The following is a 22,615-nucleotide window of genomic DNA, read 5'->3' on the forward strand; positions in this document are numbered from 1 at the left end:
TTTCTTTATAGATAGAGTCATGCAGACGATATGTTGATACCAGTATCTGAAGATTTTTAGTGCCTCTTGGGAGAAAGCTGGTGAATGTGGCATTTAAATCGAAGGCTACAGTGATAAATGAATCAAATCTTATTAGTTTTCTCCTGGCCTATTGGGACTGCAAGTTACGAACCCTGCTGAGTGCACAAATAAATTGAATTTAGGTTTTTGTACTGAAAAGAGGGATGATCCTGAATTTAATCAGAGGTACACAACACCCAAGTTCTTAGTTCAGGTACATTGCATACGTTAACAAAACTGTCTCTCCACAAGTCTCATTCATCTGTGATTGTAGTCCCATCAAAAATTTGTCTCTGGTTCTCCTGAATGATGGATTGGATCCCAAGTTCACAAAGTTGCTCTGTAGAGATGACTTCATCCTCTGGGAAAAAACTGCTCTTCCCATTGCAACCCTAAACTAGAATGTGAGGAGCAGGAGTGTCTGTATCCACACACCATCCAGCCCCAGCTTTTGCCCCTAAGTTGTTAAGTTCTACAAGCCTGGTGATACTTAGAGAAGCATCACCAGTCCCACAAGACATCTGCCTTGGTGTAAACTGGGAACAAACTGCCTTCTGTTTCAATACCCTTATTCATTATTTGTCCAGTGATGCTTATAATCTTGAGGGAAGCATGTTGGGACTCAACTCAGCACCTTCTTTTCACTGGTGGGTTATTAACTTTCCCTTTCAATAAATACCTGTTATTGTAGTGTCCCATGCACTGAATCACAAAACCCTTAAAGCCAATGCCAAAACCTACTGATTTCAGCAGGAATACTTTCAGGCATACTGGGATTTCTTTTTCCTCTCTTGCAACAGATCTTCACAGTTTGTAGTATCCTTCAGATTTTGACATTTGGAACAGGTTAGGCTGACACAAACACTTCACTTTAATATCCACTATGTAAGATTTATTCCCACAGACTTATATTGGTCTGTGTTCAAATTAGCAGTGGTTCCAGGCAGTCTGCTTCCTTGGGCTATGCTGGAATAAATCTGCTGACTTTGGGGGAGTTACTTCTGATTTTCACTGTTAAGTGCATGAATGAGCTCAGCACTCTCCACCTAAAAGGCTTAGATTAGATTCCTCTTGGCCCCATTAATATTGCCACTGGTATTGTTGTTGTATTTCTTTTGCTGTGTATGTCAGTAAGCGCTTTCTCACTGTCTTTTAAAATTCCTTAAACTATTAAGGTAATGGAAATGCCTTTCCTTAAAGAATTCCTAACTGATCTCTCAGCCTGAAATACATTTGAATGCACTTTGGAAAAAACCTCTCTGTCCTTGAACTACAGAAAGAGTTATAGATTTAGAGGGAACAATCTGTGTCATTAAGTTTTATCCCTCATAATCTCTGCAAAACATATAATGGATGCTTAGTCCAGATTAATCTGTAAAACATCCCCTCCCCACAGACCATAAACTACAAGACAGTTCTCTACTCAAAAAGGAACTCAGGATCATTCATGAACCACTTACCTTCACAAAGTACAAGCTAGCTGAATTTTAATAAACATCAGCAGAGACAGCGACACATTGTATTTACAGGATTGATGTGAAGGGTTAACCGACGTACAGGGGGGTTAGGGTTAAGCCGCTTGCTTAACAGTGCTACTGCTTACTCATGCTTACTCAACAAATACATGCTCAACACTTATCATGCTTGCCGGAGCAGCGTGGGAGGACCACAGCTATTGATAAGAGGAAGGAACAGTAACTCCTGTTCACTGGACCCCTAAACCGGCTGAAATCAGCTTTGTGGTTTGGACAGTGACTAAATTACCAGGGAGCATGCGCAATGACTAAAGATGAGAAGTTCAGGGAAGACCCATTTACTTCATCTTGAGACCCTCGCCCACGACCACCAGGAGACACTACGCAAGCAAGGACCTTTTACCTCATTATAATATGAAGTGGGGATAGGTCATGAATATGTATAGGCGTGTTGCATGACCTCATGAATATGTAATAGTTTAGAGGATAAATGTGAAGGAGAACAACGTTGAAGTGTTCATGCCTTTGGAGGAGTGATCCCCCATGAGCCTCTGCACTGAATAAAGACTACCTACTTTACAACTTTAATGAGTTGTGGCGTCTACCCGTGTATCAGGATGATCTGCTTTAGTGGGACAGTGCTGAAGGGACTGGGCCCAGGGGAGGATATTTAGCACCTTTGAGTCCAAACACCAATGCATGCTAATGTGAACTGAATGTCAGAGCCAGTGTAGTCATGGCATTTTCATCCATCATGGGGACAGGTAAGAGAGAGGGGTGGAAGAATGGATAGAAAGTGCCTGCAACTGAGCCATCACCCTTAGATGAGGCATTTGCAATGGGAACTTTGAAATAGAAAGCAAAGAAAACTTCTGCATGCCTCCTGGCCATAAAGTTGGAACTGAGCCTTGAATTTCACTGCTCTAGGACTATCTTTGTTTATAATCATCCTTCAAATTACGGACTTTGTTTGAACAGGTTGGCCTTGGCAAGATGCAGATAGTAATCTTGGGTTCAAATGAGAACTTGCATCTGAGTTGCAATTGTGAGAGCCAAAAGTTGGGTAAAGAATCCTTTCCACATGCTTAAATCAGGTCAAGATGCAGACATGCTGTGTGCCACTACAGGCAAATGTTGAAGCAATTAAACTCCTATATAACTTCTGGAAGAGCTGAACTATTCCTGACTTTCATTAAAATGGTTTACTTTTGACATGTTCTGGTTTGTGGAATATCCTTCCCACAAGCCATTCTGCTCTCCTTCCAAGAGATGTAATCTGAGGCTGAGACCAGGAAGTATTCGTGCCTTTTGAGCACCCTTCTGTTCAGTCCACATGTCCAGCAGCTATGTAGACAAGGCCTGGTAATCACACACATCTTAGAGATACGTGTGTGAAGACATCAAGAAATGTGCACATTGCTAGTCTGATACAATCATTTCCTACAGAGCACTGTCACTATCTTCTTGTCTGGCGTGGATGCTGCTGGTCCTTTTCTGACAGCATTGACTGTTTGACCCTTCCCATATGGCTGTGCACATTTGACCCTTTTGTGGGAGGTGAAGAAGGTTGAATGCAAGTCTAATCCCTAATTGTGCAATGTGGAGGATAATGAGTCTCAGCAGTGGCAGGCAGTGACTCTAACTGTTATGCATGCAAAATATACAGCTACATTAACCAATCAGTCAAGTAAGCAGAGACATTTCCTGAGGTGGGAAACATATTGAAATGCTAATAGACCCCAGCAGGTATTGTTGGTCCTTTAGGGAAAGATACCTAGGAGGAACTTCTTAATTGTATGTTCACCAGATCCTTCTAGCAGATCAAAAGAGAGTACCGATACAAGCAAATAAACTTTCATATGTGCCTTTCACTACTGGTACTAATTGGAAGGATATTCCCTGGCCTGTGGACCAGTACAATTTAAAAACACTGGAAATGTTAATTGAATAAGAGAGGAGGGTTGATTAGAAGCATGACCTCATGTCTAAAATTATAATGAGGGCTCTTAACACCAGAACAGCAAAAGGTCATGACAGTATAAACAATGAGATGGGAAAGAACCATCAGCTAGAACCCAAACAATGACATACAAGTCCCACTGAGAAAGGGTGTTGGGCAGATAGGAAACTGCCATTTTCAGAGTTGAGACAGTCAAGCACACTCTAAAATGGAAGACCGGTATTATGTACTCAGGTACTCTCATTATCATTTCATGACTACAACTGAGGCAGAGTTTTGCCCTAAATGCTTAGTTTTCTGCTCATCAAGAACTACCAAGTCCTTTCTTGTGCAACCTTGTACCTGAATTACTCAGTAATGTACGGGTCAGATAAGATTACCACCACGATGAGGAGTTAGGGAGGCTGACAGATAACCCTTGATAACCAGCTGGAAGGGCTATGCAGAAATACACAATCTTCTCCTATGCAGAAAAGGTCATTCCCTTGCCTTCAGCAAGGAGAGTCCCATAATTAGGTCAATAGCTGGATTTCTGATGTTGGGAAAACAGGACTTGGAGGTATATCTCATCTCCTTGACAGAATGGAGCTTATGTCATATAAAAACATGCACCTGGAGCAAAGCAGAAGAAAAGGCAATGCATGTTTTAGTTTTGAACTTCCTTTTGGGCAATAATTCTCTACATTAAAACTGTGTTTTCAAACTGCTGAACTTCTACGAATTGTGCATTCTTTCTAGATTTCCTTCTATTTTCTCTCAAACATCTCTGTTGCAATATTTACAGAGGATGTTTGCAACATATAGAAAGAAATCATGAGGAAAAATGCTTCCTCCCTCCTCCATTAAACAGTTCCAAGACCAGGGAAGGGATTTTTTCCACATCAGGTTGTTTTTCCATATCATTGCTCATGACAGCCTGGATTTTAAATTCCAAGTTTTGAACTGAACTGGCTTTTCTGGTTATATGAAAATACACTGACAACGTCCATTAGAGTTTTGGCTAGTGCAAAGTCATTTGAGGATCAGTTGGGGGGGGGGGTAGGGGAAGCTGGTTTGGGGGGAAGGGATTGTTTGGGTTTGGGTTTTAGTTGTTTGAATGTTTTACTTTCTGTTAGAATATGCATATACTGCAGAAACCCAAACAGGGTCAAAGTAGAGAAAGAGGTGTACTTCATAGCTCGATATTTTTCTACCTGAAGAATCTGTTTGTGAGATGACAAGTTTGTGTGAACTCTTCAATACCCCTGGACTTCCCAGCCTCATTTTCAGTAAAGAAGGAGCAATACAGTATGGTGCGAGAAAAATTCACTGAGAGAGAGATGATGTGTGGACAAGCTTTGTGAATTTGTGTTTAATTAGTAATCTCCCATACAGAGATTATGTTTACAAACTGCTGAAGCTCTATTGAGTATATATTTGCTCTAGTTTACCTCTCTTCTGAAGTTTCAGTTATTATATTTTCATTCTTCATTGCAGTCTTCCATTTACAAATTCTTCCATCTTCTTCGTCCTTTATTCCCAAACCCTGTTAATATCTTAGTCTCGCTTTTTCCTTTATACGTGTTTCACTATCACCGCCATTCACTCTAATGGCAGTGCAAGAAAGTTTTCTTATATTCCTTGCTCTTTATGCAGTTAATAAGACTTCTCTTCCTGATAACTCCTATTTACTATTATATAAAGTTAAAATGATTTGCAGACATTTTTCCCCATTTTGATGATCCATAGTCCTGCATTGTCAAAGCCTCTCCTATTTCTTGCCAGTTTATACGCATATTGAATTAATTTCATGAAATACACTGTATTCAATGCCTTTACAAAAAGGGAAAAAAAAATGGAAAAAAAAAAGAGAAAGAAAGGAGTGAGGAAAAGTAGTGGGAAATTTGTTAAATGAAACAGCAGATGCACATATAGTAATCAGCCAATAAAGCTTAGTAAAACTATCCTCTTTCCTTCTTAGATTCCTTAGAAGTTGGGCATGTTTTCACAGTTCTCCAGGGGGTGAAGCTGTACATGGGTAGATTCTATATGTTTAGGATGTGCCATGGGGACATATTATTTTAAGCTTAAAAAAAAAACAAACAACAATGGTATTTCATTTCTGCATCTTGTACAGAATCACAGAGAACTTGACACTTTCACAATGCAGAACACGCTGAAAGAAAGCATTACTCGGGGTGGCTCCATGACTCATTTTCAGGCTGAACCCATGCTGGTTTGTACTTGGCCCCCAAAGCTACTGCAACCAGCCAAAGCAGAGTCATATCTAAGCCCTTAAAAGTGGATATTGTTAGTAGAAAGCCTGCTACTCACATATCAGACCTAAGGAGGCCAGGAAATGCACTCCAAACATTGGCATCCAGCTCACGCAGCTGCCCAGCAGACCATGTGAATCTGGAAAAATGAAAAGAATGACCAAAATGAAGCAGGATAAGCAGGGACAGTAACAGAAGACAATATAACTCCATGCCAGTATGGTTCCTAATTGATTGCCCATGTCTTAAAAATGTAATTACTGAGTGTATTTGTACCATGGATACATGTTTGAACTATTGTACTTGACAAAGATGTTACCAATAAGCTGTTCATGTAGCCACTGGAAACAACCCTCAAATGATGAGCTGGGAGTGAGAACTATACTGCTGTGAAAGCAGATCCTGTCACTGAACCTCTTTCCTCCGGAGTCTGGATTCTTCTGGTATGGCATATTTCAAAGAATCCCAAATTCCAGAATAATGGGTTTATTTTTAAAACCTTGAGTGAGAGAAGGCTCCAGACCTTATTCTTTATAGTAACACATTATAATAAAAGAAGCAGTCCCAAATGGGGGAAAAGCTGTCTTAGAACAGAGATGATTTGTTTGAAATAAAAACTAGAAGTAGGCTGGGTTTCCTTGAGCTGTGAAATGACATTTTGTTCTTCACCCACCCTGCAATTTCGTGCCATACTGCCCTGCTGCAAAAACTAGATATCAAATCTAACACTGGACAGGAAACAGCTCCATGTTTAATTGATTCTGCTTTAGCTGGTTCTCGTGGATGCCCAGTTCAGAGCTCAGATGAAATGATGAAGAAACAGAAGATTTCAACACCCTGAAAAGTGGGAGCAGAATCAGAAAAACACATTAAAGGTCATTTTTTTCAAGATCTCAGCTTCTGCTTTTGTTTCCATGCATTTTGTGAAGTTCTTGGGGGGAGAATTGGAAAAAAAAGCCCCACACAAAAACCAGGCGTGTTAATGTAAAGGCAAGAAAGACTGGCCTGGACAGTTCTAGCCAGTGTTTTCTTTCCAAACTTATGATGCTAGCATGACTGTAGAATCATAGAATCATAGAATACTTAGGGTTTGAAATGACCTTAAGATCATCCAGTTCCAACCCCCCTGCCATGTGCAGGGACACCTCACATTAAGCACTGTAATTTCTCTATAAAATGTTGTTAATGATAATCACTGAAAACTGTCAGTCCAAATTAACAGTCTCCTTCTCATGACCCCTCAATACATCTACAGTAGTCAACCAGAGTAGGAGGTGAGGTTGCCCTCCTTAACATGTCCCAGAACCAACACCAGCAGCTTCCCTTCCTCCCCTCAGGACTTACCACATATCTGGTCTTTGTGCTCCTTAGCCTGGCTGACACTTTTACAAGAAAACTTTTCTGCTAATTGTTGTGGAAAGGTCCTGTCTCCAGGGAGAGTGGAAAGAACCCTATTGGTGGGATGTTTAAAATTAAACAGGCTGCTCAATGTACAAATAAGCAATGATCTTGCCCCAACAAGGAAATGGGTTAAATGATGGAAAATCTTCTGCCTGTAAGTGCCCTGAATCTGTCTGGTGGTGTGTTCTACTGTGCATGGTGATCAGAGATGAAACTGCCAACAGCTGCAAAATCGGTTAACTAATGTCTTGAATTACTTTTGTTGCTTAGATTACTCACCGCTTTGTAAAAGACCTTGTAGGGAATGACACTGAATGCTTGAATAATCCAGTCTCTTCCAGAATGTTTTATGAGGTAGGAGCATTTGCAAATAACTGTGAATGACAACAACAACAACAAAAAGAAATATGGATTTGGGCAAGTCCCATATATATTCCTTTTGCCCTCATGATCTACACACTCTTCACAGGACTTTGTTCTGGTTTTCCTTTCAGTGCTTTTCAAGATGTCTGCTTATGTGCTCTATGGCAGAGAAGGGAGACACAGTGCAGTAAGAGTTAGCATTACTAAAGAGCCTACGCAATCATTATGAGCTTGGTCTTCAGCAGGCTAGGTTTTCAAAGGGTAATGACATTATTGGAGTTGCACCACTTATATTCGAAAATAGAAAAGGTCCTGAATGGCAAACATCAGGTTTTTGCTTTGTTTAAATAAATTGCTTTGGCTTAATGACCTCTAAAAATGTTACTAAATTGTTTCAAGTATTTTTTTTTTTATAAAGAAGAAATAAATCCTTCTAGGAAATTAGCCTGGATGCCAGTCATGCTATCTTTGTTGTTTACATGGTTGTGTTTAGTTTCACCTTTATTTAACCAGTCCTTGGTGACTTATCATTAGTTAAATCCTCTGAGATCACCTCAATAATTCATTGCAATTCAGCACAGGAATCTAGCCCCATACACTGCAGGACTATTTCTACCCTACCTGAATTTTAATGGCTCTTTCAATACATCATGCCTTAGACTGCAGCCCTTCCCACCAGACATTAGCACATTTTGACCTTAATTTAAGAGGAAACAAAGTACTGCAAATAACATTTCCATGACTAAAGCTCCAGATAAGGTTTTGTAAATGGAAAAGTGAGCCACAGAATACCATCTATGTTACATCTTCTGCTAAAAAATAAAAATAAATATAAGCAGATAGCTATTATAGGCTGTCCCACCCCATCTGACACTGCCACACACTGCTTTGCAGGATTCTCCTTCCTGAAGTAATGATTAAAAATTGCTAATCAATTTTTTTAAGATGAAGAGGTTAAAAAAACTTGGCATATTACAGATGATACTCCCATCAGAGTCATCAGGCAGGTCTTCCACACACTTCAGCACCTATTTCTTCATACTTGACCAGTAGATTGCAGCCATCCAAATCTCACAGACTGCCTACTACTCGACACTAAAAGCTAGGATGAGCATTATTCCTCCTGCAATTTCTGCCAATGACTCAGTGCAAAGGCTGAGCACAGAAGCAGCAGCATTTTGCTGATGGTGGCTTAGTTTTGGGGGTTGTATTTATCACTGAAGAGACTTGACTTCTATGGACATTTACATTTGTGTCAAATCTCTAAATATTATTCGGAGGAGAAATGCTAACTCCACTGCCCTTGACAAATATAAGCAACAGCATATTTGCAACGGAGTGAATTTCTCCCTGTGGCATTCTCTGCTTCCAGTCTTTAAGCACTGTGTAGTCTGGCTTTTTTGCTATTAAAAGCAGGAAATTGAGAACTTCATGAGATTATTATTTTTCCTCTTTCTTAACTGAAACATTCGTAATTATCTGTGGAAAACAAAAGACTGAAAATAGACCCTGTCATAGTGCTTTGGTCTTATTCATGTTGGCTTTCAATGTAAGATACCGTTCAGCATCTCACATCTTTTGACCAGCAAGTCCATGTGCTCCTGAAAAAAAAATTCAAAAGGAAGATTTTATTAAATTTTGCATTTGCCTGTGAAAAGAAGCTTCAGTCAGTTTGTATTTTCATCAGTCACCTTTCAACTTCAAATAAAAACATATTGCATTGTGGCTTTTTAAACTTGCAAAGCTATTTTGGACTTATGATGCTTTCAAAAATCATAGAATAGTTAGGGTTGGAAAGGACCTTAAGATCATCTAGTTCCACCCTCCCATGGGCTGGTACCAGCCCACCTCACAAGAGTGTCAAGGTCCCTCTGGGTGGCATTCCTTCCCTCCATCGTATCAACCGAACCACACAGCTTGGTGTCATCGGCAAACTTGCTGAGGGCGCACTCAATCCCACTGTCCATGTCAGCGACAAAGATGTTAAACAAGATCGGTCCCAACACTAATCCCTGAGGGACACCACTCGTTACTGGTCTTCAGCTGGACATTGAGCCATTGACCACAACTCTGTGTGTGGCCATCCAGACAGTTCTTTATCCACTGAGTGATCCATTCATCAAATTGATATTTCTCCAATTTAGAGACAAGGATGTTGTGTGGGATAGTATTGAATGCTTTGCACAAGTCCAGGTAGATGACATCAACTGCTCTACCCCTGCCCATCACTTCTGTAGCCCCATCATAGAAAGCCACCAAATTGGTCAGGCAGGATTTCCTTCCTTGCAGAAGGAAGTTGTCTTCCACACAATCAAGGAACCTCCTGGATTGCTTGTGTCGAGCAGTTCCGTCCCTCCAACAGATACCAGGGTGGTTGAAGTCCCCCATGAGGACAAGGGCCTGTGAGCATGAGGCTTTTCCTATCTGTCTATAGAGTGTGTCATCCGCAGGTTCCTCTTAATCAGTCAGTCTGTAACAGATCCCCACAGTAATGTCTCCCATCGCTGTTCTCCCTTTAACCCTGACCCACAAACTCTGTTAACTGATCACCTGTCCCCAGACAGAGTTTCATACTCTCCAGCCTATTCCTAACATAAAGGGCAACTCCCCCTTCGTGTCTGCCAGGCCTGTCTTTCCTAAAGAGCCTGTAACCTTCCATTCCAACACTCCAGTCATAGGAGCCATCCCACCATGTTTCTGCGATGTCTATTATATCATACCCCTGTAGACCTGCACACGTCTCTAATTCCTCTTGTTTGCTCCCTATGCTACCAGTTTTTGTATAGAGGCATCTGAAGCCGAGCTCCAAATGAAGCTGGCTCACTGGCTGGAGCGGCTGGAATATCTCTACATTGCTCTGAGCATTTATTATAGGCGCTGGCAACTGACTGGGTGTGGTGGGATGGAATGATGTCCCCCTCCCCCAACACATCTAGTTTAAAGCCTCCTTGACCAGTGTGGCAAGCCTCCTACGAAAAATGCTGAGACCAGCTCCACCAGCCCCCACTAGACCTGGCCTACAAACTTGGGTCCCGTGTTCAAGACACCCAAGCCCCTGACTATGGCACCATTGTTCTAACCATTTATTAACCTGGCTAATCCTCCTTGCTTTTTTTAGTTCCTCCCCTGTATCCTGGAGAATAGACAAAAAGACTATCTGAGCTCCAGAGCCTCTAACCACTTCTCCCACGGCTCTCTAGTCTATGTTCCCCAAATACTACTGTATATCCCTAGCACCCACATCTATCGCTAGAAGTGGGTAATAGTCCATGGGACTTACTAGAGCAGGCAGCCTCTCTGCAACATCCCTGATCCAAGCCCCTGGTAGGCAACACACCTCCATTGAGATTGGGTCAGGCCGACAGACGAGTGCTTCTGTCCCTTTCAAAATAGAGTCCCCTACTACTACTACGCGCCGCTTTTTCCTGGCAGCACCAGCAGTGATCTTCTTTACCAGTGCATCAGCCAGCTGTTTATGGTGTGAGTGCGTTTCCTCATTAGCCTCCTGCAGGACAGCAAAGTGGTTCTGGGTGGGGACAACAGATTTAAAAGGAAACCGCTTGCTTTTAATTGTTCTTTTCCTCCTCTTTTTTTTTTTTTTTTTTGTGTTGTTTTTGTGGGTCTGTTTGTTTTTTGTTTTTTTTTTGTATTTTTTTTTGGTCACTAATTCCCAGCTTCCAGGGTTAACGGCCTCCTTCTTTACTTCAGAAGCTACAATGGACGCTTGAGGTGCCTGCACAGTTGGGGCCAGGAGCAAGCAGTGCTGCTTCGTCTCAGCTTCCCTGACAGCTTGCGGCCTATTGACAGCATCCCGCAGCTCAGCCCCTGTTGCAGGACCTCCACCAGGGCGCACCGAGTACAGCCCTGCCCATGGTGCACCCTCCCCTCACCAGAGCAGTGCAGGCACTCTCTACACTCCGAGCTCTGCGCTGCAGCCTCCCCTCTCATCAGCTCTGTCTGGGCGCCTATGCTGGCCACCGCCGGGGCAGCTAGAGCAGGGCTCCCAGGCAGGGCCCTGGTCATACGGCGGCAGCTCACCATCCCGCTCGCCTGCCCGCCCGAACTGCCTCGCCGCGTTCTTGGTCGCTCGCGCTCCCTGGGGCAGGTTTTAACCCAGTCAGGGCCGGTGCTGCTCCTCCTGGCTCCGCCCCCTGTGAGTCCCTGCTCGCGTCAGCTGAGCTGCCGGCTCCGGGGCAGGTCCTGCCGAGGACTTGAGGCTCTCTCAGTGGCTGCTGCTGCTCTGAGTTGGGGCTCCTGGACGCTGATCTCCCCCCGGCTCGGGTGTTCAAGGCGTCCTCTCTCAAGCTACTCACCTCAGCAATTCAATACAAAATACAAAGTATCATTCTGTTATGATTCCTGGGTGATAAGCACAACAGAAGGAATTCAGGGGCTCCTGTACTTTCTTTTTAGCTGTAGGAAACCATTTGCCATAAGCAAATCACATTTTATGTGTTCCTGTATTAATATCTAACTAAATGTCGATGCAAGAGTCACATTTCTATTCTACAGAGATTATTTTTTTCTCTTAAATTTCAAGAATAAAAATCAAATTCAGATTATGCAAAGGCCAGTTGGCTTAAGTTTTTGTTAAAAACCAAGACAGGACCAGATAAGGATCACTGGATTCAAGTGAATGTGGGCTGCCTTCTCTCACAGCTAACACCCTTTCCACTAGTTTGGCTTTTGATCTGCAATACTTTGCTAATGAAAGATTGAAGAAACACCCAGGCCCATGTTGCTCGCTATTGTTCTCCCAAGCCAGCAAAGAAATCAAAACTTCAAAGCCTTATAAATCTGCTATTAATTATGAAGGTAATGATAATCATGCATGTTACAGAAATGTCTGTGGAATAGCTACAACATGGCCTGTTATGGCTACAAAGCAGCAGATGTCCATAGACTTGGAAAGTCTGTAACCCAAGTGGGCAGTGGAAAAAATGCATTGCTATTCTAGGCTTTCTTTAGAGATGTATCTTTAAGTTAAGAAGTAAATCAATCATTGCAGAATCTCCTTCTGAACCATGAGTCTAGCACAAAAAACACAAAAAAATAGATCCAGATTTTTTACATCCATCAAAGAACGGAGAACCAAATGCTCCAGATTACCTGCTCCATGCTGTCTGGTGATGGATCACAGTCACGGTGGGGATGAAGATGATGACCCTGAACTGGATCAGTGAAGCTGCCTTTACCAATTTTGCTTTGATGCTTCAGGGCTCATAAGTGATTTTTATTTGATTTTTTTAAACTTCAATCTGATTCAAAATGCAAGGAGAAAACATTGGTTTTCCACTCTCCTTAAATATGAACTTTGGTGAAGAGATTGAGGGAGCAGCCACTTCTTGCTCACCCTGATGAAAAAAAATCTCAACACTTCAGCCAATGTTTACTCACCAACCTGATTCAAAATGGGTATGAGAATATGTCATAATTTTTCTTAAAGAAAGCTGTTCTTATAAAGAACCTGGAAATAAAAATATTCACAATTCTATAGGAATTTGCAATTCACATCTACAGTCAAATCAAGTGTTTGGACTCTGACTTATCTGTGATTTATCACTAATAGCCTAAAGCTATTTGCTTCATTTGAAATACACAAGGATATTTTTGTCTGACTATACCAGAGGTGAGGTAGCTGGGTTAGAATAAAGATTATCCTGGTCAGGAAAAAGAAGAAGTTGTGATGGCAGGGGACCGAAGATGGTCAGGACTGTGCTGTTTCTCCTGGTTTGTTTACAAGTCTTGCTATCAGTCACCAGTGCCTGAAGCTAGAGGAAGTGTGGGCTTCAACTAGCTCTTTAAAGTGTAGATTCAGTTACTCCCATTGTTGATGTTCGATGTGGTTCATTTAATTCATTCTGCAGAAAATGTGGAAATCATGTGGCTACAGCAAGTTAGCCCAGCAGCAACTTGTCTTGAGAGCTTAGTTCTCTCTTTTTTATTGGCAAGCACTGGAACATATCCCAGTGGCTATCAGTGGCTCTGCTAACATTTCTGGCAAAAAAAAAGGAATAACCAGTGCTTCATGCTGCAGGGGTTTCAGATGGTATATTCGGTAGTTCCAGATGACACACAGATGATACCAAGGCTCTGTGAAAATGCTTACAGCCACTCAATGTCAAATAAAAATTAATGTTCATCACTGTTTTTCCCTGCAGATTAAGAAATTTAACCATTCAGACTAGAGATCTGATTTACAGCTGGTATTGCCTGATACGGCTCAAATGACTTTGAGTATATGTGTCAAAGACTAATCTGCAGATCTCCTGTTATAACAGTTTCATCTCCTCTCCCCTAAACCCGGCTAAAAACCCAGTGAATGCAATGTATATGAATTATAAGAACAACAAGCATGCTTTTTATCAAAAGAAACAGAGACTTTACACTTCTTCCTCTCTTTTATTTAGATGCCACAGTACTGGCATAATTTGTGTTCCCAATTCATCTGTTCAAAGAGTTTCAGCACAGTGATGGAGGTTCAACCAGGGTCACCTCTGCAGCAAAGGAATGAGAGGAGTGGAGGCTATGTGGGGAGTTAAAACCTCTCCTAAGGCTATTGCAGGCAACAGGACATGGGGTCTAGCCAATGCAGGGGATCAAGTAGTCACATGGTAGCTCTTCTGTATGTGCCTGTGCTAATGTTGTTGTCTTTTGGCAAAGGAGATGAAAAAAGATATGCGATTCTGACCCCCAGTGGGGAGTTCAACACTCTCAGCATAGTGTTCTGACAGATCACATATGGTACACGCCTTATCGGATTTCAAGGAGGTTTTCATTTAGATTTATTTTTCTGTCTCAGTGCAAAGGTAAATCTGAGCTACAGAGGTCCTGGAGTTCTCACCTCCATTTGTTTGAGACCTATTTGTCAAAATCTGTTAGTCCAAGAAAATGTGACATCCAGAACTAGGGGAACAAATAATACAGCTCCAGCAATACCATCCAGTAAGTTCCCAGGTGCTCAAAAATGATAGTAGAGTCCTTTTTTTTGTACTGTGGTTTCCATTTTCTTGTGGAAAATCACATTAAACAATAATTTTTATGGAACATGGAAAATTCCACCTGCAGGACATGTATTGTATTATTGCAGAAGAGGGAAATACCAGATACTGGTTACAGAGACAGACAGCTTGTTTATTCAGCATTGGATAGTTCTGGCTAACCAGCCTTAAAATAAAACTGTAATTGAAATGCTTGCAGGAACCAAAATGATTTATTATCAGAAATGTTCATTCAATAAATTCAGCTAGACCTTCCAAATACAGCCTGCAGTTTGATTAATGGAATAAGCTAGACAGCTGGAAATTCAGGATATTGCTGATCACTTATTTCTGATGGATGGGAGGAATGGGATGACTCTTTCAAAAGCAGAAGGCAAAGAATCCCTTCGTTAGTTACATAAAAGAACATCCTAGGGCAAGCGAACAGGCAGGGTCATTTCTGGTCTGACACTAAGTACTTTCTGAGGGCTGTTGATTTTAACAAGTACACTAACTTTTTACCTGGTGCAAAGTAGGGGCAAAATTTGATGTTACAGCTATGCCATACCTCTGCCATCAAGCTATAGAAACTGACAACCAGGGTATATGAACTCTTATGGACTCTTCTTGGAGTCACTTAGCTAAGATTTCATTTTACAAAACATTTAGTTTTTTCTTTATGCCTGTCCCATAAAACACTCCTAGGCAGGAGTTTTTCTCTCAGCTTGATTATTCAAACCTCTTCTTGTTTTAAAATCCTCTTAATTCTCCTCATGTCCATTCAAAACTTTGAGCTGTAAATGTCCTTTGGTGGCTTTCTGTCGTGGTTTAAGCCCAACCAGTAACTCAGAACCACATTCACTTCCCTTTCCCCCCACTCCGGAGAGATCTCCCTGCCGATGGGGAGGAGAATTGAAAGAATGTAATGTAAACCTCAGGGGTTGAGATAAAAAAAGCTTAATAACTAAAGTATAATATAAAACTATTACTACTACTAATAATAAGAAGGGAAATAACAAGGGGAGAGAATATAAAACTAGGAGGGGAAAGTGAAAAAAAAGCAATAAACCCAAGTGATACACAATACAATTTCTCACCACCCGCTGAGGGATACCCAGTCCGACCTGAGCAGTGATCTGCCCTTCTGGGTAACTCCCCCCAGTTTATATACTGAGCATGATGTGCTGTAGTATGGAATACCCCCTTGGCTATTTTGGGTCAGGTGTCCTGTCTCTGCTTCCTCCCAGCTTCCTGTGCCCCTCCTCACTGGCAGAGAATTAGAGACTGGAAAGTCCTTAATCAGAGTAAGCATTACTTAGCAACAACTAAAACGTTGTGTTATCAGCATTGTTCTCAGACTAAAGCTGAAACACAGCTCTGTACCAGCTACTAGGAAGGAGAACATGACTGTTACAGCTGAACCCAGGACATCATCGTCACTTGTCCCTGTGTTTTTAATTTGGTGTTTCAAGACCACATGAAACTAAGGTTATTCCACCTGTCTATTTATTTATTTACCATTTTTTGAGAAAAAAATCCCCACAGGCTCAAGGTGTTAGAGTATTTTTCAGATTAAATCATAATGTAACCTAAATATGCTGCAGAGATAAGGACCAGAGCAAGCTAGTCTTGGAATCCCAAATACCCTGGTCCAGCATTCATAATGTGACCTTTATAAATAAAAATTTAAAAAAAAAAAAATCAAGGTTGATGAGGACAGTTATTTCTGAGATTTGGAAAGACAATTTGCAAAATTCAGCTAGATCAGTTCCTGTATTTAAGGGCAATCCTGTTGGATGTAAAGCACATAAAGCTGCTTTACGTTTACTCCTCCCAGTGATCACTTTTGTCAAAGGAGACCAAAAAAGGTTATGAATCTATGAAGTACTGCAATCCAAGGAAGATGGGTTGTTGGTTTTTTTTAATTTCTTCCTGACCTAGGAAAAATGCATCTCCTGAATTTTCCTCTTGATACTTCTGTGTTGGAATCAGCCAGTCTGAGGACCTTTCCACAGAGTCCTTTAACAAACAGCACAATGTTTTGCAGCACCCTTCATTAAAAAGTGTTCTGCCATGTATCTGACACCTTGAAGGGGGCAACTGAGCAACTGTATGTATATCAGCTCTCTGTGACAAGCCTTTCAGGCAACCACACAGACTACACATGAATCGCCCCCCCAGAATACATCTCATGCCACAGGTTTATGTTCTCCATTTTTGACAGCTCAAAAAGAATCATCCCTCTTGTATGCCTGTCCATATACCACACATAGGTTCAAAGGGGGTGATGCCTCATATTTTGAGGGCTAGAGCCAATTTTTGTTACTATTATGGGCATTAGCTGAGATTTTTATCAGCAGCCAGTCAATTGAGGAGCAGGTCACCTGGGTGGCAATCAAGATAGCACTAACTCAAAAAACCCATCACTGCAATTTTTTCCTACATTTCCCTAGTCTACAGTCCTTGCCTGTGTTTTAAATCTTGTTGAAGCCTCACTTTCCCTTTTCTAGCCCACCGATAGGCTTCTAGCCTGATGTTAAGTTCCAACCACTGCCAAGGACCCACAACTCAGGGAGTTAGAGCCAGGTACAGGGCACATGCAGATTACTCTCTGCCCCAAGACAGCCAAATTGGTCTACACCAGGCTGGTTCCTTCCTGTTGCTGAGAGGGATGACCTGGGGTGTGCCAGAGTGGTGGCTACGCTGGGAGGGAAATAGGTGCCCAGCCACTTCATGTCCCATTCCTGCTCATAAAAACAGTATCTTCTCCCAGCTTCACCTCAGCCTTTCCCACTGTCAAAATTCCTCTTGGGACAGAAAAACTCAGTTTTGCCTCTACTCTTGAAAAGCTTAGGTCAAGTTTTGCCCTGCGGCTACCAATGGGAGCAAAGCAGGGACCTACTGAAGCTGAATTGAAGTTTAAGTCACTATCCAGCAGCCACTCCCCCAGCACTGGTTTCAGCCCACATGATTAACTCTGTTTGTACGCAGCCAGTCAGTCAGTTGTAGTTGTGGAAGGAGGTTATTTTTGTGCAATTGCTTCCAAGGTCCAGCAACAGAATCAGCTTGTTCTGAGTCATTGATCACCCTAAATCAACAGTGAAGAGAATTGTTCGATTCCTACACACAGTCCATCTGGGTTTGACTCATTACATGTTTCTTATTACATGTTGGCAGCTGATAAGTCATTCCTAATTTACCTGTCTCTGAAAGATCATTGTAACAGTTGCAATGGTAAGCTCCAGTCAAGATCCAGAAAGGACAAAGCAGTTGGGCTCCAAATATTTATCTTGTGAAAAATATCTTTTCAGGATTATGAATCAACCAGTATCATAGAACTGTGGAACTGTCACCCAAGAAAGTGATCCAGTATTTCCTCCTGGAAGTTAAAATGCTGGAATTTTTTTCAGAAGTGAAAATCTTTCACATTTAGGAAGGTTAAAGAGGTAATGGGCTGAGTAAATGTCTTTTTGCACTAGCACACAAAGAACCTATGGCAGCAATTAGATTACTGTAAGACCTGACTGGCAAGGCTCTATATTGTATTGTCTTTCTCTTTGTGCTATCAAGTGGCATGTGAGGTGAAACTACTCTGAATTTGACTCTGGAATCTGACTCTGTGCTCCTCAATCAGCTTAAAGTCCATCAGAAGCAGCAGGAACACTGCCCTAGCTAGGAATATTAAGTTGAGTTTCAGAAAGTTGAGCTTGCTGCTGCTAACTGATTTTTGCGGATTAATTCTGCAGTCCTCCCTGTGAAAAAACAAACAAACAAACCCACAACAACCAAAAAAAGTAAGCACAGAGACCTCCACTTCACAAGTATGAAAGAACAACAGAAAGCAAGTTTCCCTGTGGTCTCTGTTGCCATAGAAAACATGTGTTTATGTTGTCTTGAGTGTTGATGCAAGTCAGGTCTCAAAATCCACACCCAGTCCCACTCAAGCCCACCCTTGGAAAGGAAGAACCCAATAGCACTAAAAATACTCATGCAGATGCCATTCTGGGAAGAGTGGGCACTAGCAGGCTCACACCATCTTCAACAGCAGGGGTTAATATAAAAGCATAGAACAGAGACATCTTTTCAAATTAGTATTTCATTCCTAAGTGCCCTTTAGCACACTACATCATAGAACAGAGATGACATTTCTATCCGTGCTACACTCTTTTAATCAGGATGTGTCATGTTGGTGTTGCTGGCTGGTAATACAGCCTGGCCTACTGCAGCGATCTCATTTGTAGTATCTTGCCATCCCAGTGGCAAGCTGTAGAGCTTTGTAAACAGGGTTGTATTGACAAGGAAGGACTATCTAGTAAATGTGTCATGTTTCAAACACAGCTGAAATGTGAAATGTAACAGGGATTAGGAACAACTTTTAACTAGGACATCATACTGTTTACATGTATAGACAAAACTCCTTGTGTTGATTTATAGTCTTATTCATCCTATGTTCTCTGTGGTACCAAGGGTGATGTAGCAGATTACTACATTCCCCTACCATCCTGCACTCTTCAGTTTAGCATTTTGGTCGTTGTGCTGGGTTTTGGAGCAGTACAGAAAAGCACATAAGTGGTGTTGGTTGGTTTGCACCCTACTTTAATGCTGATATCAGTAGTAAATGTTTTTCAATGTCTCCAGTTATCCCAGCTGAATGTAATATGAAAAGAATGACCCACTATGTTTAGAACATAACCCAAGGAAGATTTTAATGTTGGCATTAGGTTAGGCCTTGGGTAATATGCTTTAGAGCGAGGTGTCCCTGCCCATGGCAGGGGGGTTGGAACTTGATGATCTTAAGGTCCTTTCCAACCCTAACTATTCTATGATTCTATGATTAGGATCTGGAAACAGCCTAGGAACTGGGTTAGTGCAGGGTGAGGTGAGGCCTGTGTGTTAACTAGATTTGCATGAAGTCCACATTGGACTGTTTGGGTTTTTCTCATCAGCTGGAGTTCCTGCCAGATTCAGCACTGTATTGAGCTCCAGGCAGAAGGTAAGGATGACTACAAACCAGAAGATACTTAGTCAAGTATCTACAGTAACAAGTGGTAAGTTACTCCAGTAACGAGTGGTGTCCCTCAGGGATTGGTGTTAGGACTGGTCTTGTTCAACATCTTCATTGCTGGCATGGACAGTGGGATTGAGTGTGTCCTCAGCAAGTTTGCTGATGACACCAAGCTGTGTGGTTCGGTTGATACGCTGGAGGGAAGGAATGCCATCCAGAGGGACCTTGACACACTTGTGAGGTGGGCTGATGCCAACCTCATGAAGTTTAACCATGCCAAGTGCAAGGTCCTACACCTGGGTCGGAGCAATCCCAGGCACAGCTACAGGTTGGGCAAAGAAGAGATTCAAGAGCAGCCCTGCGGAGAAGGACTTGGGGGTGCTGGTCGATGAGAAAATGAACATGAGCCAGCAGTGTGCGCTTGCATCCCAGAAAGCCAACCGTATCCTGGGCTGCATCAAAAGGAGTGTGAGCAGCAGGTCGAAGGAGGTGATCCTGCCCCTCTGCTCTCGTGAGACCTCACTTGGAGTACTGTGTGCAGTTCTGGTGTCCTCAACATAAAAAGGACATGGAACTGTTGGAACAAGTCCAGAGGAGGGCCACGAGGATGATCAGGGGACTGGAGCACCTCCCGTATGAAGATAGGCTGAGAAAGTTGGGGCTGTTCAGCCTGACGAAGAGAAGGCTGCGTGGAGACCTCATAACAGTCTTCCAGTATCTGAAGGGGGCCTATAAGGATGCTGGGGAGGGACTCTTCATTAGGGATTGTAGTGAAAGGACAAGGGGTAATGGGTTAAAACTTAAACAGGGGAAGTTTAGATTAGATATAAGGAGGAAATTCTTTTGTGTTAGGTTGGTGAGGCAGTGGAATGGGTTGCCCAAGGAGGTTGTAGATGCTCCATCCCTGGCAGTGCTCAAGACCAGGTTGGACAAAGCCTTGGGTGATATGGTTTAGTGTGAGGTGTCCCTGCCCATGGGAGGGGGGTTGGAACTAGATGATCTTAAGGTCCTTTCCAGCCCTAGCTGTTCTATTATTCTATGATTCTAATGTGGTAAATCTGTTTTAAGGCTTAGTGTATCTGCTGTATCTTAGCATGTTTCAGCAGCTGGAGATAAGCAAGGACATTTGGAACTTTCAGATATTGCTGTGGTGTAAACCCCAGCTGGCAACTAAGCACCACAGAGCCACTCGCTCACTCCCCACCAGTGGGATGGAGAAGAGACTCGAAAGAGTAAAATTGAGAAAACTCATGGGTTAAGATGAAGTCAACTTAATAGGTAAAACAAAAGCTGCACACACAAGCAAAACAAAACAAGGAATTCATTTCTCTTTCCCATTGGCAGGCAGGTGTGCAACCATCTCCAGGACAGCAGGACTCCATGACATGTAATGGTTACTTGGGAAAACAAAACACCATCACTCTGAACATCCTACCTTCGTTCTTCTTCCCCCAGCTTTATATAGAGGAGCATGATGCTATATCATATGGAATCGTAAGGTGAGGAGCAGAAAAAGCCTTGACTCTGTGTAAGCGCTGCTCAGCAGTAACTAAAACATCCCTGTGTTATCAATACTGTTTCCAGCACAAATACAAAACATAAATCCATACTAGCTACTATAAAGAAAATGATCTCTATCACAGCCAAAGCCAGCACAAATATGTAAATACCTCAAGTTGTTGATGTTTCAGATGGATTATGAGTATCTTGAACAACCTACCTGAACACGTTTACTTCTATGAGACTGCATAAGGAGTGAGACCTGAGAGACAATCCTCAGTGGGAAAATCCAGTGGGAGCTATTAAATAGAAACAGAGTTGACCCAGTCCTTCCCCTCTGATAGTCCACAACTATGAGTGCTGCAGTCAGCAGACAGTCCCTCATGTTCTCTCTAAATAACATTTCCTACCACCTCTGCCAATATTATCAAGCTGATGCTTGGCCTTAAACCTCCCAAACCTCTTCAGAAAAGGAGGACCTAGCAGGTGAAAATGCAAAGAAGCCAAGTGATGTCAGGAGACAAAATACATGAGTACAGGGAAGAACTGTATGGATCACATGTCTGAAAATAAAAATAGGAAAACAACAGGATACACATATCAGAATGACTCCAGTATTTCCCCCCATTCTTGCACATGTCCAGGGACCTGGTAGATGCTGACCAGACACTGGGGTTGGTGGAGCTTTGGCCTGACATTCTGCAGCCTTTTTTCTATTATTTTTGATAAGCGAGGGATTGTAAAAATCAGGGAAATTGGTATGCTAAGAATGGCTGATATCCCCTGAGCATCATTAGTACCTCGGTGAAAAGGAAATTCTGAGACTTGTTTCAAATCTTTAGGGAACTCTCTCTACAGCAACTGGTCTTCAATGCTCAGACCTTGTCCTCCCTCTTTCTTCTCCAGAGGATAATATAGTATTGAATATATAGTAGTGAATGGTCAGGAGGGGTAAAAAAGAAAGTTATTAACCTTAAAATGCAATATTAAAGGAAAAATATGCAGCATTTGGAATAATGTTTTCTATTATTGAGATGAAATAAGATTTTACAAAGCCAAAGATGGTAAAAAGAATGAGGCATGGTTTGGTATCACAGATTTCTAGACAGCATTACTACATTGTCTCCATATGTGTGCCATCTGCAACACTGCTCTTTGGCAGTAATTATAATAAAAATAACTGGTGACCACAGCATGTTTTTCGAAACATGACAGAGGTACCCATGAGACCAGTGACTGGGTTAAAGTCATGACCAGTGCAAACCCATCTCAGTAGTAAAAAGTGTACGTAGGCTTAAGCGAGACTTATTCTTAAAGCAATTTAGACTGTCTCAGGTCCCTTGTGATTGCCTTGGAGATACCCACCTGCAGCCTAAAGTGCTGACAGAGAATTTGAGCTTGTGTAACTGACACTTTTGAAGGCTGGCAGGGAATCTAATAGTAAATGGTTGGCCATTCTCACATGAATTTACTTGCCAGGGAGCTAGTATTACATCAGCTCAGACCTTCTATAAAGACTGGGGACAGAATTTCCTTCAGTGTAACCTAAATGTCCTACATGAGTGAATTAAAACCTTGGTATACTCAGATTTTCATTAAAAATTGGCTCCACATGT

The 22,615-nt window shown here is 42.1% G+C and overlaps 1 protein-coding gene across 1 annotated transcript in view; it reads right to left on the reverse strand.

Annotated features, from left to right (window-relative positions):
- Positions 1-9,847: 9,847 nt before the first annotated feature.
- Positions 9,848-22,615, reverse strand: part of LOC133224745 (uncharacterized) — a 287,585-nt gene continuing 274,817 nt past the window's right edge. Inside the window, exon 3 of the mRNA XM_061376509.1 lies at positions 9,848-10,277. Within this exon, the coding sequence (XP_061232493.1) occupies positions 10,030-10,277 (248 nt within the window). The 3' untranslated portion in view covers positions 9,848-10,029. The remainder of the gene's footprint in view (positions 10,278-22,615) is intronic.

The sequence above is a fragment of the Neopsephotus bourkii genome, unplaced genomic scaffold, assembly GCF_033783945.1.
Source record: "Neopsephotus bourkii isolate Nb327-2 ecotype Australia unplaced genomic scaffold, CSIRO-AGI_Nbou_v1 NB_1707, whole genome shotgun sequence".
Lineage (NCBI taxonomy): Eukaryota > Metazoa > Chordata > Aves > Psittaciformes > Psittacidae > Neopsephotus > Neopsephotus bourkii.